The sequence below is a fragment of the Nyctibius grandis genome, chromosome 3 (assembly GCF_013368605.1).
Source record: "Nyctibius grandis isolate bNycGra1 chromosome 3, bNycGra1.pri, whole genome shotgun sequence".
NCBI classification, from domain to species: Eukaryota; Metazoa; Chordata; class Aves; order Nyctibiiformes; family Nyctibiidae; genus Nyctibius; species Nyctibius grandis.
The window spans coordinates 64,070,669-64,086,097 of record NC_090660.1 but is presented as its reverse complement, the minus strand read 5'-3'; the positions used below and the strand labels follow the sequence as shown (position 1 = coordinate 64,086,097).

General features: G+C 40.1%; 1 protein-coding gene across 2 annotated transcripts in view; it reads left to right on the top strand.

Annotated features, from left to right (window-relative positions):
- The first annotated feature begins 253 nt into the window (after nt 1-253).
- LOC137661305 (ras-related protein Rab-10-like) overlaps nt 254-15,429 on the top strand; it is a 38,808-nt gene continuing 23,632 nt past the window's right edge. Inside the window, exons 1-4 of one of the 2 annotated variants that reach the window (XM_068396811.1) lie at nt 254-451; nt 6,540-6,600; nt 7,644-7,782; nt 12,832-12,903. In XM_068396811.1, coding sequence (XP_068252912.1) covers nt 277-451; nt 6,540-6,600; nt 7,644-7,782; nt 12,832-12,903 — 447 coding nt within the window. In that variant the 5' untranslated portion in view covers nt 254-276. The remainder of the gene's footprint in view (nt 452-6,539; nt 6,601-7,643; nt 7,783-12,831; nt 12,904-15,429) is intronic. The other variant, XM_068396812.1, reaches the window with a different exon arrangement.

Below are 15,429 nucleotides of genomic sequence, written 5' to 3'. Positions count from 1 at the left end.
CTCCACGCCCCGCTCCCCCGCAGCCCTGCGCTCCAGGGCAGCATCCGGGGCTCCGTGCGGCCCGCCCCACCGGTGCGTGACGGCGGGCGGCGGCCCCGCAGGCGCCGCCGGAGGTGGTGTCCGGCCCCGGCCCCGGCCCCGCCGCCGGGTCCCCCCACACCGCGGGTGGGGGCGGCGCCCGCTCCCTCGCAGCGGGGCGGCCCACGGCGCTGCGGCCCCCGCCCCGCTCCGCCTCACTCTGCCTTGGCCCGGCCCGGCCGGCACTCGGCGCCCGCCATGGCGGGGCTGAGGCAGGGGCACGGGCAGGGCGGTGAGGGGAAGCCGCCGCTGCTGGTGAAAATCGTGATGGCCGGGGAGTCCTGTGTGGGGAAGACCTCCATCGTGCGGAGGTACACGGAGTCCGGCTCACCGCACGCCGGTGCTCCCACCTCCTCCTACTTGGCCACGATCGGTGAGTGACGGCGGGCCGGGGGCGGCCCCAAGGCACCCGGCCCTGCCGGCCCTCTCCCGCAGCCGCCGGCCTGGCACCTGCCCGTGTCCCTCAGCGCCCGCTTGCCGGCCCTCAGCGCCCGCGCCCCGTATCCCCTGCGCCCCGTACCCCCCGGTACCCACCAGCCCGCCGCCAGATCCCCGCCGCCCTCCGCAAAGCGGAGCCCCGCCGGCTGGTGGCGGGCGGCTGCGTGGGCACCAGCCGCGCGAGGGGACCGGCCTTCCCGGCACCGGCAGCTCGGCGCTGCCTGCCTTGGAGATGTCACATCTCCCTCTGTTAAAGCGTTGCGCGTGTCCAGCCACGTCTGGCAACTTCAGCCTTTGCAGAGATTTGCCAGGGTGTCAGGAAACGTCTCACGCTGGCTCCAGAACCTCTTTGCGCTGCCTGTTACGCTGTCCTTGCTGTTTGTCTGGAACCTACTATTTTTTTAAACTTATAAGGACAACTTGTTTTTTACTATTTCTTATTGCCCACGACTCCAGGGCCTGTTGCTGTACACCAGTGTGAGTGGGAAGAACACAGTATCTACCTCAAAGGCTTGTCAGACCTCAGTAAAATGCCCAGTTCCTCCGTCTTGCATGCTAGAAAAGGATTTAACTTTGTGCTAACAATTTTAACAGTATAAAGCCAAGATATTTTTTACTGTAGGTAGCTGCATGCATGATTATTAAAGCAGAGCCATTGCTGTGATGGAAATAATTTGTGCTACCAGACCCAGGCGGTTTTGCGCTGCATCACCATGCTGCCTTCCTCAGCACCCCTTCAGATGGGGAGTGATGGGGAACTCCCCACCACCGTGGTATGCCAGCCCCATGGTGCCGTGCAGAACAGCAAGTTGACTGTCCACATGCTGAAAACCAGGTCATCAGTGTGAAGACATGTAATGTGTGTGTGGTGGGTGTATTTGCTGCAGAGATTTTCCCAATTTCTGATTGGAAAATTTTCATTTTTAAAAGTTTGCGTGTGTGTAAGAATTCTTTTCATTTTCTGTGCTCTTGAAGAGAAAGTATGCCCAAGAACTTGTGGGTTCCTGCATTTGGAATATGCATGGCTTTTATACATCTTCCAGTGCAGGACAAGTTGGCTTAACCGAATAAATAACAGGTAGTAGCTGTGGCAGCAGTTGGTCCTGGAGTACTTAATAGATGTGAGATGACTTGACCTGCTCATGTGAGAAGAGCTGAACTTAAACCACTTTGTATTTTCTTGCCCATTCTTGCCAATGGGCTTCTGAAACCAACACAAACAAAAGGGGAGGAACACAACTAGCAGTGAAGTCGTGAAATTGATCCTTATAACAGGCAACTTGTTACCAGGCTTAGCAAGGAGTCCCAAGGAATGGCCATGAAAATAAACATCAGCTTTGTTGATGGGTTTTATATTGGAACATAGATTCCTGACAGTGAATATATTGAGACATAATTTCTTTTCGTTCAGTCCACCGTGGAGTCAAAAACTCTTGTATAGTCATGATATTCAGAATATAGTTTCCAAGTTGTGGGTTGAAATAGTTTAAGGAAAGTGACAGTTACAGACTGAGATTAACCTTATTAGTTTTATTACTGTTCCTGAGACCTATTCTTGAGGGATTTAAAAACTTTTTAAACAAATGTTTATCTGAAATGTAAATGAATCATCCAAATGTGGTATTTGTAACTTAATGTGATTTTAAAGTTATTTCTGAAATACCGTGTTCCATTTAATTCCATTTTAGGAGGTGTATTAGAGCTTAGACTTTTAAAACAAATGGGATTGTGAGCGATGGCTTCCAAAAGAGTTATGTTGGAAGTAGAAGTTTCTTCTTCATGAAGACAGCTACAACCAAGAGCATGGCCTATAGATCGTGGCCCGTAATGGTGTAAAGCAAGAAGACACAATGCAATGGTTTTTCTGTTTGTGATGTCTTCTCCCTCTTTGTTGACACCATCAAAACAAATCACTCCTTTCATCGGGATGCCTGTTTTATACAAGCTCAGTCAAATGATCCCTATCTGTCATGCAGCCTATTGAATGCTCATCTGATGTTAATTGATTTTTCACCCTACCTGTCCAGCTGAAACGGTGATTCAAGTAGACGGAAGATTATCCAGGCTGTGCAGTCTCTCAGCCATCCGAGTTGCCTCACAAAATTACGTGCCCCCACCTTCCTTAGTGGCAAAGGGTTGTAGGCACAGAAGTTAAAAGGCTGTTGAAAGTTTCATTTCTGTGTCATCATGAATCACAGGTTTGTGTTACTAGGAAAAATCCTGGTGTTATTGTGGGGGACAGGGAGGGACCCAGGCATTTTGTAGTAGGCTCCAGTGGTAGTGAACTTTTCTAAAATTATGTATTTTATGAAAAACAAATCCACAGTAAATTTTCATTGAACACTTTTTATGCAGCACTTAAACACTCAAGGCTGGGTGCCCTTCCTCCTCTTCAGTTACGCAGTGTGGGTAAATTATAAGCAGTTACAGTTTTCTAATTAAACTTATAAGCATCATAAGGCAGATGCATTGTATTATGAATAGACTATAAAGAGTAAATGTTTTTGTTTAAACAATGGAATTGCATATAAAGCCATAGAGAAAGTTTATGAACAAAAAAAACCGCTTGTATACAAGTGAACAGGATTGTGATCTCACAGGCTGCGAGGCGGTTATTTTGCTGTAGTGTGGTCCCACAGCACATGTTTTCTGTGAAAAACATTTCTGTAGAGGTGTGAGTCCTCCCAGATCCATCATAGTTGAAAGTGCTGCAACTCTCACTTTAGGATTAAAAAAAAAAAGATAATTTTATTTTGACTTTTTCCTCAAAAGGAAACTTTTGCTTTTTAATGCCTATATTTAAAAAAGAAAAAGATTTATTGAGTGAAGTTGCAAATTCAAGGGATTTACGCATTTGTTTTTCTAATGCGTGATGAATAAGAGAACCAGCTCTGAAGTCTGTGTAAATTCCCTGATACTCACTTTAGAAGGAAATAAAGTAGAGTTAATCAACAAAAATGAACCATATTGAAGGCAAACATGTCCTGTGTTAACACCACCAGTAGTAATCTGCATCTTAATTGTGTGGATTTTTGGTTTGGTTTTTTTTTTAAGGCTGGATTTTTGTCACTCTTGCTTTCCTAACAAACCATCTTATCCCATGAGTTGCTTTTCTTACCAAAATAGTAATTTTCAGTACTTGTGACTGCTCAGATACCACTCTGCTTCAGATATTCTTTGACATGTACAGGAAAAGAGTCTGATTCAAGTAATGCACCAACAGCTAGTAAAGGTTAAGTATGTGTAGGAGTAACATGGAGGAAGCTCATCCCACAACATCTCACTGGGCACTTGCCCAGCTTGGGCACAGGAGTTGACACCAACTGCTTCCCTGTTGCCCCTGTTGAAGACGCTGTATGACAGTAAGTGGGCTAGGTAGAACCTGCACCTTAGCAGGTACCACCCTCTGTCCATGCTGTCACTGTTGCATCCTGCTAAGCTGCTCGAACTTGCATTTTTCTCTGGATACACGTATTTATTTTGAGCCATTTGTATCAGGAACTTGCCAGCTGTTCTGAGGTGAAAAGTGTGTTGTAATTTTCTAGGCCAGCTGCAAAAACCTCTTTGAAGAGGACTTTTGCAGATGGCCAAAGACTATTTTGTAGACATTGAGGGAAGAGATGGGCAATTCACAGCTGAATTCCCGCGTGGCTGACTATTTTGATGCTTTTTAGACCTAGTTGTCTTTAAGGTGCCTTAGTCCTAATATGGGCATATTTATTATTTGGAATATAACAAAAATAAATTAATCTCATGGCTATAAAACTTGGAAATAACAACTAGAATTTGAACTTGTACCCAGCATACCCCTTCTTGGTTTTATTTGACAGCTTAAAAGAAGGAAGTACAAGCTGTTGCATTCAAATAACATTTATCTCAAAAGCAGTAATCAATGCTCGCTTTGTTATGTTGATCATGTTGTGCAATACATGGGCCTAAAAGCATCCGAAATCTGTGAGCTGTCTTTGGCATTGTATTTCTCATTTTTCTTTTCTGTCTTTCCAATTTGCTAAGTTTGCTGGAAATTTCATATAAAGCCATGAACAATTCATGCATGCAGAACATATCGACTTCTGTTTTTCACTAACATTCATTGACCTTTTAGGTCAATAAATTTTGAAGTTGACTTAAGAAGTCAATAAGCCTTATTTTAATTTAGATTAAGTTTTAGTCTGATTCAGCACTCTGCTTCCCTTTTTATAACTAAAAAAAGCTTATAGCAATTTATTATTAAAATGTATGTCAACTAAGAACTGTTTCCTATAGGTCTGGGAGTCCCTGGCTGGATTATAATTTTTTTCTGTATTCCCAACATGCCATTTGAAAGTGATGTTCCAGCCTCCCAGTGCGTACTCTGTCCCTCTCAACTGCTCTAACATCAATTGTAGAAAGTGATACAGATAATTAAACAAAACCTGTGAATTTCAGGAGCAAATGTTTTCCGTCACGTTGGAATTTCACCTTACGTGAGCGAATTTGACTTAAATTACATTTCTATCTGACATTATTAATTCCATCAAGGAAGCTTTGTGTAATATTAATTACAGATACCAATTATATTATTTCATCTTTCCTTTCCATTGGAGCTTCAATAAAAATTCATCAAGTGAAGGACATGATTATCATAATAATTTTAAAAATCCACCTAAACTCTTTTTCCACATACACACAAAAATGTTAATAGCATTGGAATCATGCATGTGAGAGCGTGCTTGTCAAAGTTCTGTGCGCAACACGTCCATCAGTAAAGAGGAAGGGAGTATTTCCTCTACTGCCTGTTTGGTTTACTGCCATGGATGCTTTCCTTTGATAAAGTAATTTGGCAGACATGTTCTTACAGAAATCAGTGCAATGGTATTGACTTAAAATTTTTGTGCCTTCTCAATCTGTTTAGTTCTTTCAAATGACATTGCTACAGGTGAAAAGCTACTCTGAAGTCATGTTAACTAGCCATATTTTGACCTTATGGAATTTTCACTGTGCAGTATGGCCAGCTAGCGCAATGTCACCTTAACTTCACTTAATATAATTGACAAAAATAGCCTTATTGTTTTTCAGTGGGGAAAAAAAATGAGCAGAGATATTATCAAACGGTATTTCAAATTTCAGCGATAAAGTAATTGGAAAAAAAATGGTTAACTGTGAGGAAATGCATCACTCTAAGATAGCAGCTGATAAGCGGCAGATTCTAATATCAAGATTGGAGATTCAAGAACCCATAAATCCAGGTATCATCTACCACATTTGGAGTACTAATTTGATAATATAATAAAGGAAAACACTACTAATTATAAGGAAAGTATCTTTGAGGAAATATCTGTAGTGTATGTAGAGACAACATGCTGCACTGATTTCAGGTGCTAAGGCTTGGTTTTAGCATTAGCAGTCTGGATAGGGGATACACAGTGATTGAGGCTGTAGGGGCAATCTTCTTCATTTTGAATGAAATCCAGTGTATGTTTGTCTTTGCATTTAACTAGTACAGCTAATTCCTATTCCTGTTCATGAAACCCTAGATAATTTTTTTTAGGGATTTGGAAGTAAGGACAGAAAAATGGTGTTGCGCATGTAACAGGTTTGTCAGCACTTCTGCCTCCCCATTCATAGCTGCCACGCTGTTGCGTTGAAACTGGAAACAATGGAAATCACCAATATATTTGCCAAGTATTATTGTGCATAGGCCATGAAACTGCTGTCATGTCACTTGCCTGTTCATCGAAATACGTACACATAGTTTCAGAGTATCTGCACCTTTGTTTTGACCTGCCCCTCCCTTGCTTTGTATTGGCATTGCTTTGTATTGTATTTGTGTAATGTATTGGCACATAGTTGTTTTCGCCATTGAATAATTTCCTTTTACAACTTCCATTTTGAATGTGTATGGTTGGCTATTTATTCTTTGTTTGATATAGTTCCTTTTCACTTTCTGTTCAAAATTGCATGATAACTAGAGCTAAGAAACAATCTTCAAAGGGAATCCATGTTATTATGAGAAATGTTACAGATTTTCTTCTTTTTTCTAGGCATTGATTTTAAAATAAAGCCAGTAATGTTTAATGATACAAGAGTGAAACTTCAAATATGGTAAGTTTTAATTTATACCACAAATGAGAGCCAACAAAATTACATCACAGCATGAAAAATCTCATCTGCTTTTAATTGTGTGTTTTCCTAAAGTGCAATTCTTCCTACCAGGTCATTTTAAAATTTGAATTTGCCCTGCAGGAGCATAGTTTTTGCAGCAACTAATGTAAGTTAAAAAGAGGGTTGTCGCTAGGTTGCTCGAACAATAAAACTTGCAGCATACAAACAATGCAGATCTACGATCCATATTAAGTATATTTAATTGTATAGGAACATTAATGGAATTGACAAAACAAGAGAATTTTACATTTCATTACCCATCAAATGCGTGTTCAAAAGGGTCACCAAGAGAAGGCTAGTAAGATGAGTCTTTGGGAACCTACACTCTATTTTTTGTTTTTGAAGTTTTTCTAAAGGCTGTATAGGGCTACTGACAGCCATCTCTCCAGGCATCCAATACTGAAGGTTATCTATATTTACCAGTATTTAACATCTCAGGTTTTAATACAAAAATCTTGGAGGCTTGTTTACAGCTTTCTTAAGGCATAATTATATGTAGGAATCTCTGCATCCCTGTATTTTGTGGCTTTTTCCCAAAACCTACTTTCTATGTAAACCAGCTTACTGTCTGTGTCACGTTTACAAAGGGCTTGCCAGAATATTCCCATATTCCCATATTCCCATCTGACTCCTGAGGTGCTTGTACTCTGGACTTTTTTAATCACCTGAGTTGTACCGATCTTAATGACTATGTATATAAAGAAGCAATGGTGGGCTTGAAGTTACACTCAGACTAAACCACTGGTTTAGTTTCCCTAGTAGGGCTGTATTATTCAGAATAAATTTCCAGTGTATTTCTTTCACTGCTATATCTGCACCCAGATATTCTCTCATCCTTATCTTTTCTTGTTCCTTTCATATTAGGGTACACCATTCAAAATTTGGACAATACTCCTTAAAATAAAGTGATTTTTCTTGGGGGTTCTGCAGTTTGATCATCTTTTTGTTTGTTTGTGTGTGTGATTTCTTACAATTTCTTTCAGGGATACTGCTGGCCAGGAACGATTCCATACACTTAGTACTAGCTATTTTCGTGGTGCACAAGGCTTTGTTCTTGTGTATGACATCACAAATCTGGACAGTTTTCAAAGTATAACAAGCTGGATGAGAGACATACATGAGGTAAATATATCTAACAGTGGTTGATATCTTAATGAAGGTAGTTAATGAGTTACTGCAGTTAACGTTTTAAATGACTGCGTAAGATTTATTCTTGTTCCTTGAGCTGTATGTTTCTAACTAGAATTTCTTGCGTTTAACTCAGCACACAGTATGATAGTAGGATTACTGTTACCTGAAACTGGAATACAGTGTAGATTATCCAGGATAAGCTCATGGTGATGCAGGAGTGTTTTCTGAAGTACTTTTAAAACATAGCTTCCAATCTGGTTTTGCGCATGCTGAGTTATGTGCTTTTGTCACTGGTGTGGCTATGCACAAGCCAGTCTACATGAGCTCATCCCAGGATTTTAATTGGCTTCCATGTCAAAATTCCATATCACAGCCAGTGATTTCCCTTTCCTAATTCCATTACTTTAGTGTAGTTACCTCATCCCAAGAATCAAAAAAAACCAAATCAAATTAAACATCCTCTTTGTCCTTGCTGGATATTCCGTTTGAGAGGATGATTTCAAGAGGGAGGAACTGGAGGAGGAAAAGGAGAATCCCTTTTTGATGGCAGTGAGCTGTTTGGTTAGCTCAGCTGCTCGTGGTACTGCAGCTGGAAACGTGTTTTCATGTGACATAGGAAGTGATTCAACAGCACATGGCTGCCAAATGGGGAGTGTGTTCTTACCTCACTTCCTGCTCCTGATCGTTGGCTCCCACTGTGCTGCTTCTGGAGCTTGTCAGAGCCCTCTGAGGTTCACTCTGACTTTCTAACGTGGTAGAAAACTAACACAGCAAAACCAGTTGGATGGTTTTCTGCTCCATCAGTGAGTTTAAGAGTTTCATAGAAGGGTCTGACAGTTATTGGAGTTGGTGCAAGGTAAACAGGTAGGAATAGGAAGGCCAGGAGAAGAGCGTGTGGGAACAATGTGAGGGAGGAACCACGGAGGGAGGAGTGGGCAAGCGCTTAGACATCAGATCGTTCAGCTGCCTGTAAGCCTGTACTCTCAGTCTTTATTGCTGGGTCCCTCTTGATGTGTTCTCTATTAGGTAGAAGCAGGTCAGTTTTAGAATAGAATAGTTCAGCTGGAAGGGACCTACAACGATCATCTAGTCCAGCTGCCTGACCACTTCAGGGCTGACCAGAAGTTAAAGCATGTTGTTAAGGGCTTTGTCCAAATGCCTCTTAAATGCTGACAGGCTTGGGGCATTGACCACCTCTCTAGGAAGCCTGTTCCTGTGTTTGACCACCCTCTCGGTAAAGAAGTGCTTCCTAATGTCCAGTCTAAACCTCCCCTGGCACAGTTTTGAACATTCCCATGTGTCCTATCACTGGGTACCACGGCGAAGAGATCAGCACCTTCCTCTCCACTTCCCCTCCTCAAGAAGCTGTGGAGAGCAATGAGGTTGCCTTGAGCAGTAATGTAGAAGTTTGTAGTTAGCATGCTTCTGTAAATTAGTATGCTTGTGTAAGAATCCAAGCAAGATAGTGCTCTTTGTTGATTAAAACCAAGTAAATGTTCAGGCAGTGTTTGTAATACCCTGTGAATTGGTAGGAATATGGCACGATGGATGGGAGAGTTCATCTTGGGAAGGCGGGCTTGAACTAAAACCATCAAACACATCCTTTTCTCTCTTCACAGCTTGAGTATACGGATGAATTAATGAAGTACACATGGTCATATATCCAAAAATACATACATATGATATCTTATACTGTTGGTAAAACCTTATGTTTACATTACCTCAGTATTATGTACATTACTATGGTGACCTAGTACATCATTATGCTTGACCTTAGAGCCATCTTACAAGTCTTAGTGGCAACAGAGCCTAACTTCAGTAATGTGGTACAACGGAGATTTGCTGATACGATATGCTTATTGGCTTGTCTGCACACACTTCAAACTAACACACGTGTTTTATTACGTCGTTAAGAAAAGCATGTGCCCTTCTCCTGTTAGACAAACCAACAAAAGTCACAGCGAGATATGCCACTGGTTGTACAGTTTCATGATTACCTAACATTTAACTCAGCACACAGTATGATAGTAGGTTTACTGTTATCTGAAGCTGAAAATGTAGATTATACATATATATCCATTTTTATATATATATTTATCTATGCACATATCTGTGTGTATAAATTTATATACGAAATACTGATCTGTCTTCACACTGCCTCCAAGGGGTCATTTTGTCCTGTTATCTTTAATTAGATCAACAGATGGTTGATTCAGTGGGCTACAATTACAATGCACAACCATAGACACAAAGAAAGTACCAGGACCGTATGGCTAGGGTGGAGGGAAGGATGGGACTAGCTCTTGTAGCCACCGTGCAGGCTTAGATCTGCTTAAGTCAGTCAGGAAATCACACCTGCATGAGCCTTCTTTCTGTTCGTGACGCTTAAAAGCTTTCATGTAAACATACTCAAGCTAATATTAATAAATATAAGTTAGTATTTAGATTGCTTAATCTTAACCCCTGAAGGTACTTTGTTAGTTTAAAATTTTAAAAATGGAAATGGAAAAATACTCAATTGAAAACAATTTCTGGGAATGTAAATTGCATGATCGATTGTACCAATCTCAAAGCTCGCAATTAGTGAGTGTTGTAAGAGAGCTAGATAATAATAAAAAATTTAATTTTGTCCTAGTAGGATATCAATTTCTGAAGTGTCTTGGTGAAAATATATGGGGCCATTCATTGCAAAAGAAGTGATTTTAAGCAATAACTGTTAAAACACATGGCATTTCATGAAAATTAATTACTTACTGAAGGTTGGTGACATTCCCTGCATTTGCTTTGGTCTGTGAATGCAAACCAGTATTTAATTCCCCACAAATGCCCTGTATCAAAGTGGCTGTTGCTATGGCACCCTTCAAAATGTGCAAGGGTGGATATTTTTTAAAAAAATAAAAATGGAAACAGATACAGGTTTTATTAAACACCAGACTAATAGGTAATGTAAAGCTTGCACCTGAAGCAATCAAACAGGATTTTCTGAGACAATTCAGTTGTTACATTACACTCTCATTTTTGAATTCTTTGTACACAGAGATTTTAAACGGAAAGTTTTTAAAAAATATGTTCAGTGTGCTAAGCCATTTTTACAACAGTTGAAAATGACAATCTAAGCAATTTAGCATTCCTAAAAACTCCATTGATTTTATAAAAACTGGCCAGTCAGTGCTATTACAATCAGATTACCAGTAATGTTCTCATTGTATTTCAATTATTTTAAGTGTGGAGTACAGCAGCTTTCCTATTAAAAATGAATTATTGTTCAAGGAAGTTCAAGACACAAATATGCTGCCGTATCTGTGTTGTTGTAAAATTCGTATTCAGGACTAGAGGAAACTAACATGGCTGTACTTAAAAAGCTTACTAGAAAAATGTGCTCACAGATTAATATCTGAGGACATTATTGGCAAATCCAATACAGGTATATTGGATTTGTAATGCACTCATTAGGAGCATGATAATTGCAGGAAAATTACTTTAGAACCTGAAACCATTATTTGTAGGGTTGCGGGTGATGTCCAATTTATTAAGGTGTTCCTCTTGTCTGCTGACATGGCTTTTAGCTATTGTGTGTGCAGTTGTTCTGAAAGGCTGATTCTGTTTGGCCTTTAAAAATTAAATACGGTAACCGTGTACCAGATCCGTTTGCACAAAACAGTTCTTTCCAGGATGTTTTGAACAAGATTCCAACTAATGCATTGGCAAAAATTTCCTCACAGTAGAGTGGTCAAATGCTCAAACAAGTTCCCAGAGAAGATCTGGAGATACTTAAAACTCGATTCAACAGGGCCTTTGAGCAACCTGACCTGACTTTGAAGTTAGTCCTTCTTCAAGCAGGGGTTAGACCAGATGACTTCCAGAAGTCGTTGCCAACTTAAATCACACCGTGATTCACATGTGGCATCTGGGTCTCCAAAAACTTTTGACACAGATGGTAGGTCCTAGTTTGCTTTTAAAGACATTGGACTGGTTTTCATTCTGCTAGTCTTCTGGTGTGACCACGAAGATGGCATTACCAGTTCCTAACAATTATCTCTGTCCTGGAAATTCTCTGCTAGCACAGAATTTTTCTGCATGGGAACAATAGATTCATTTTCTCATGCAGTAGCAAGTCTTGGTGACATAATTTAGTGTTCTTGGAATATATTAGCTTTCTATTTATGCTGTCTGAAATAAGTGACCCCTCAACCAGGGTATGAAATGTATGGGTGTGTTTGGTTACTGCCATTCTTGCATAGTGCCCTCTTCTGGTTCTGTGCATTAAATGCATTTGAGAGTTGGGAACCTGGGCCGTCGTTCGGTGTTTCTGGATCATGCTTAAATAAAAGCACCACACCAAAATGCCTTACCAATGTAAATTACCTTGACTTCAAACGCTTCTGAGTTTTTCTTCTTTAGATGGGAAAGCTTGATGCCAGAAGGATCGAATTGTTCCAGTTCATAGATGGGTTTGTTGTTACGACTCTGATTATAACTTAAAACTCTTGTTCTTGTCACTTTGCTAAATTGGTAAACCTCTAATCCCAGACTGGTTTGAGGATAAATTGGTTTATATCTAATCAAGTCTGAGTTTGCTAATAGATGAATTCTGTCATTTGTACAATTCCACTGAAGTCCTGGAAACTAGGCATTTGTAACTGAAGTCATTGTGTGGCACTTAGAAAAATATATGGAAAGAGATATATATGTGGGAATCGTAATGTGAACACTGCCCATGTGATGCTGTCAAAGAGACTGTGGGGACAGTGTATTCCTAACAAATTATTCTTTATTAATACAAAGGATCAGTTTCTAGTGTCGTTGTCTAGTGAGTAGAAGGAAGAAACTTGCCAGCTTTATGACCTTCCCCAGCTCTGCCTTCATCTTGCTGCATGACCATGCATATTTCGGTATCCTCTTAAAATCTGAAAAATTATATTAATGCTACATTTCTTCCCCAAATACAAACTAATCTAGCATTACCATAGTGTATTTATCAGATCTGAGTTCTTGATTTCACTGTTTCAACCTGCAAACAAACTTCTGTTCCCTTTTCAGACTGTAATCATTGAGTATCAAAACCATGCAGCCCTGCACAGCTACACCCTGGAAATGTGGTGGAAGGACAAGGTGGTGATTCTGGATCGATAACTTTATACAAAAAGCTGTCTGGATGAGCTTTGGGTAATCACAGCCAGTTTGCTGCAGGGGAGGTTGAGGCCAGCCGTTCAAGTTAGGATCTGTGCTCACCATTTAAAAAGTGAAGGGATAGTTTCTCCCAATAACCCCTAAGTACAAATCTGATGTAGTTGTCTTTTGATAAAAGTGTCTGTGCTGCTTTTGGCACTTACATAAATTCACAGCACTTCTGCAAAATGAGAACAAGTGCAGAAAAAAAGACCTAACATTGGGGAAAAAAAAAAACTTACATACAAAAGGGATGAGCAAGATATTTTTCCTTTTCCATTCTTGATTTCTGTTAACAGCTACATAGTCAAGGAGTTGGGTATTTACCTGGCTGGGTGCACAGGCTAGGTGAAAGCTGGGCAGTAGTGTAATTAGTGACAGGCATGGATGGATGGCTCCTATCAGAGCAGGCTGCTAAAGGTCACCATGGTACTATGGTGTGAGAGTCCAGTGTCCCTAGTCCGGTCCCTGGCACTGCTGCATTTGAGGCACTGGCACTGCTCCCTCCTGTGGCTACCGGTCACAGCAGCCTGGCTCCCGTCGCTACTGGCTCCAGCTGCCGGGAATCCAGTGGGGTAAAAACCCTTTTGCCAAAACCTGATGACTCCAAACTCTGCCAGATGCCTCAGAAAACTTGGTCGGTCTCAATAAATCTCTTGACTCCGATTTTTGGAGAGAAATACAGTGCTGATATTTCCTTTTTAGGCGTTTAAAAGAAATAGGCTAAGTTTTCTCCAAGTTCAGATTTTTATTTTAAGTTTCAGTAAAATGTGAACTTCGAAACGTTAAAACCAGAAGAAAAACTGAAGAGAGAGAACCAAAAATCTGGATGTATTTTTGAGATACCAAAGCAAAACACTTTTTTTTTTACTTCTCAAAAATTTTTTTCTTTTTGCCTTGATGAAATTTTAATAGTATTTTTCCGTGACATAGGAAAAAAATGTTTCCTGACTCTATTAGCTTCATCAGTGCTGACTTGCATAATAGCATCTTAACAACTGTAAAATAACCATCCTCTTTTGAGCTATAGATTTTGCATTTGGAAAGCTTATTCCTGAGCTATAAATAAAAGAGGATGAAAATACACAGTGAGCTTTTGGGAGCACTGAAGAGCCTTATTTTTGGCCAGTTAAAATCAGTTTACCGCTGCAGTTTTTATGCCAACTGAGCACATGGTCAAACTTCTGCCTAGTCATATTGACTTAATTTTTTTAAGACTTGTTCTATATAATCAGCTTTCAGAATTTAAAATGGAAGACATTTCGGTGTATATTCTTTAGTTTTCTAAAAGAAATAAACTGCAAGGTACCATCTTTAAAAAATGGAGTACTTGCAGTGCTTTGGTGGAGGATCTAGTCAAAGTGAAAATACATTATTACATTATATTATGTAAAAATAGTAGTTATTTGCTGAAATAATTAATTACTGAAAGGCCTGGTATCTCTAACCTCCTTTAAATTTTTTTATTATTTAAAGCTGTTTAGAAAGAGCATTCCTGCTGCAAAAATTCGTGCTGTTTGTGCAAAAATAAATTTACAGTATTAATTTCATGGTTTTGTACATAAAGTATGCTAATGTTTCCCTTTGACCTTTTAGTTCAGACTGAAGTCAAATACCACTTGTAAAACCTTCAGCTACATACAGTCTTCTTCCAAATAAAAAGCTGATTATGTGATGAGATTAAATTGTCTGTTTACCCTATTTTAGGGACTGATGTATGTAATTTTATGTAGGAGAACCATTGACCTTAATGAGTAAAGCTTCAATGCATTCTGAAACAGCCAACAGTTTGTTCTATTAATCCAGGTTAGATTGATTCATTATTGTAGGCCTGTACTTTGTACTTCTAATATGAGCTTACGTCGTTTTAATACTACATTATCTTGAACATCAGCTATGGGTATGAAAGGAGATTAGCTGACTCTAAAATGAGAGTGGATTAAAAAAATTAAATAGTGTTCCTCAATAATAAATTGTGCCTACTGCTGTACTCTTCAAATGAGGCAACTTAGTTGTGAAAGGGCAAACAGACTAAAAATAATGATTCTCTCATCCTTTAATGAATAGAGGTTTTTCTTTGGATTTCTCTGAAGGGAGGTACACGGGTCCATGTGCATGTGTGTGAGCTGCGGGGAGGAGGTTTGTCTGTGCCTGATTTTGTCTTATGGGAAAGTTACAAAAAATAAGACTTTGACAGAGATCAGAGATTTCATCAATATCCTTGTAGAGACAAGACCTGCAGCCTGAGACCAGGCTTTTTGAGTCATCAGAGCAGCTGTGCAAACGTGTACTTTCAGAACATAAGCCTTGGGATCAGACCACTTGAGCTTTAATTGTCTCTAGATTGAGACCCTCAGCTTCCTCCACTGAAGCATCAAAAGTGGTTTTAAATATTATGATTTTCACAACAAATGCCAGTTTTCAAATTCCACATGCTGTTGCAGAACTGTTCCCTTTCCTTGTCATTAT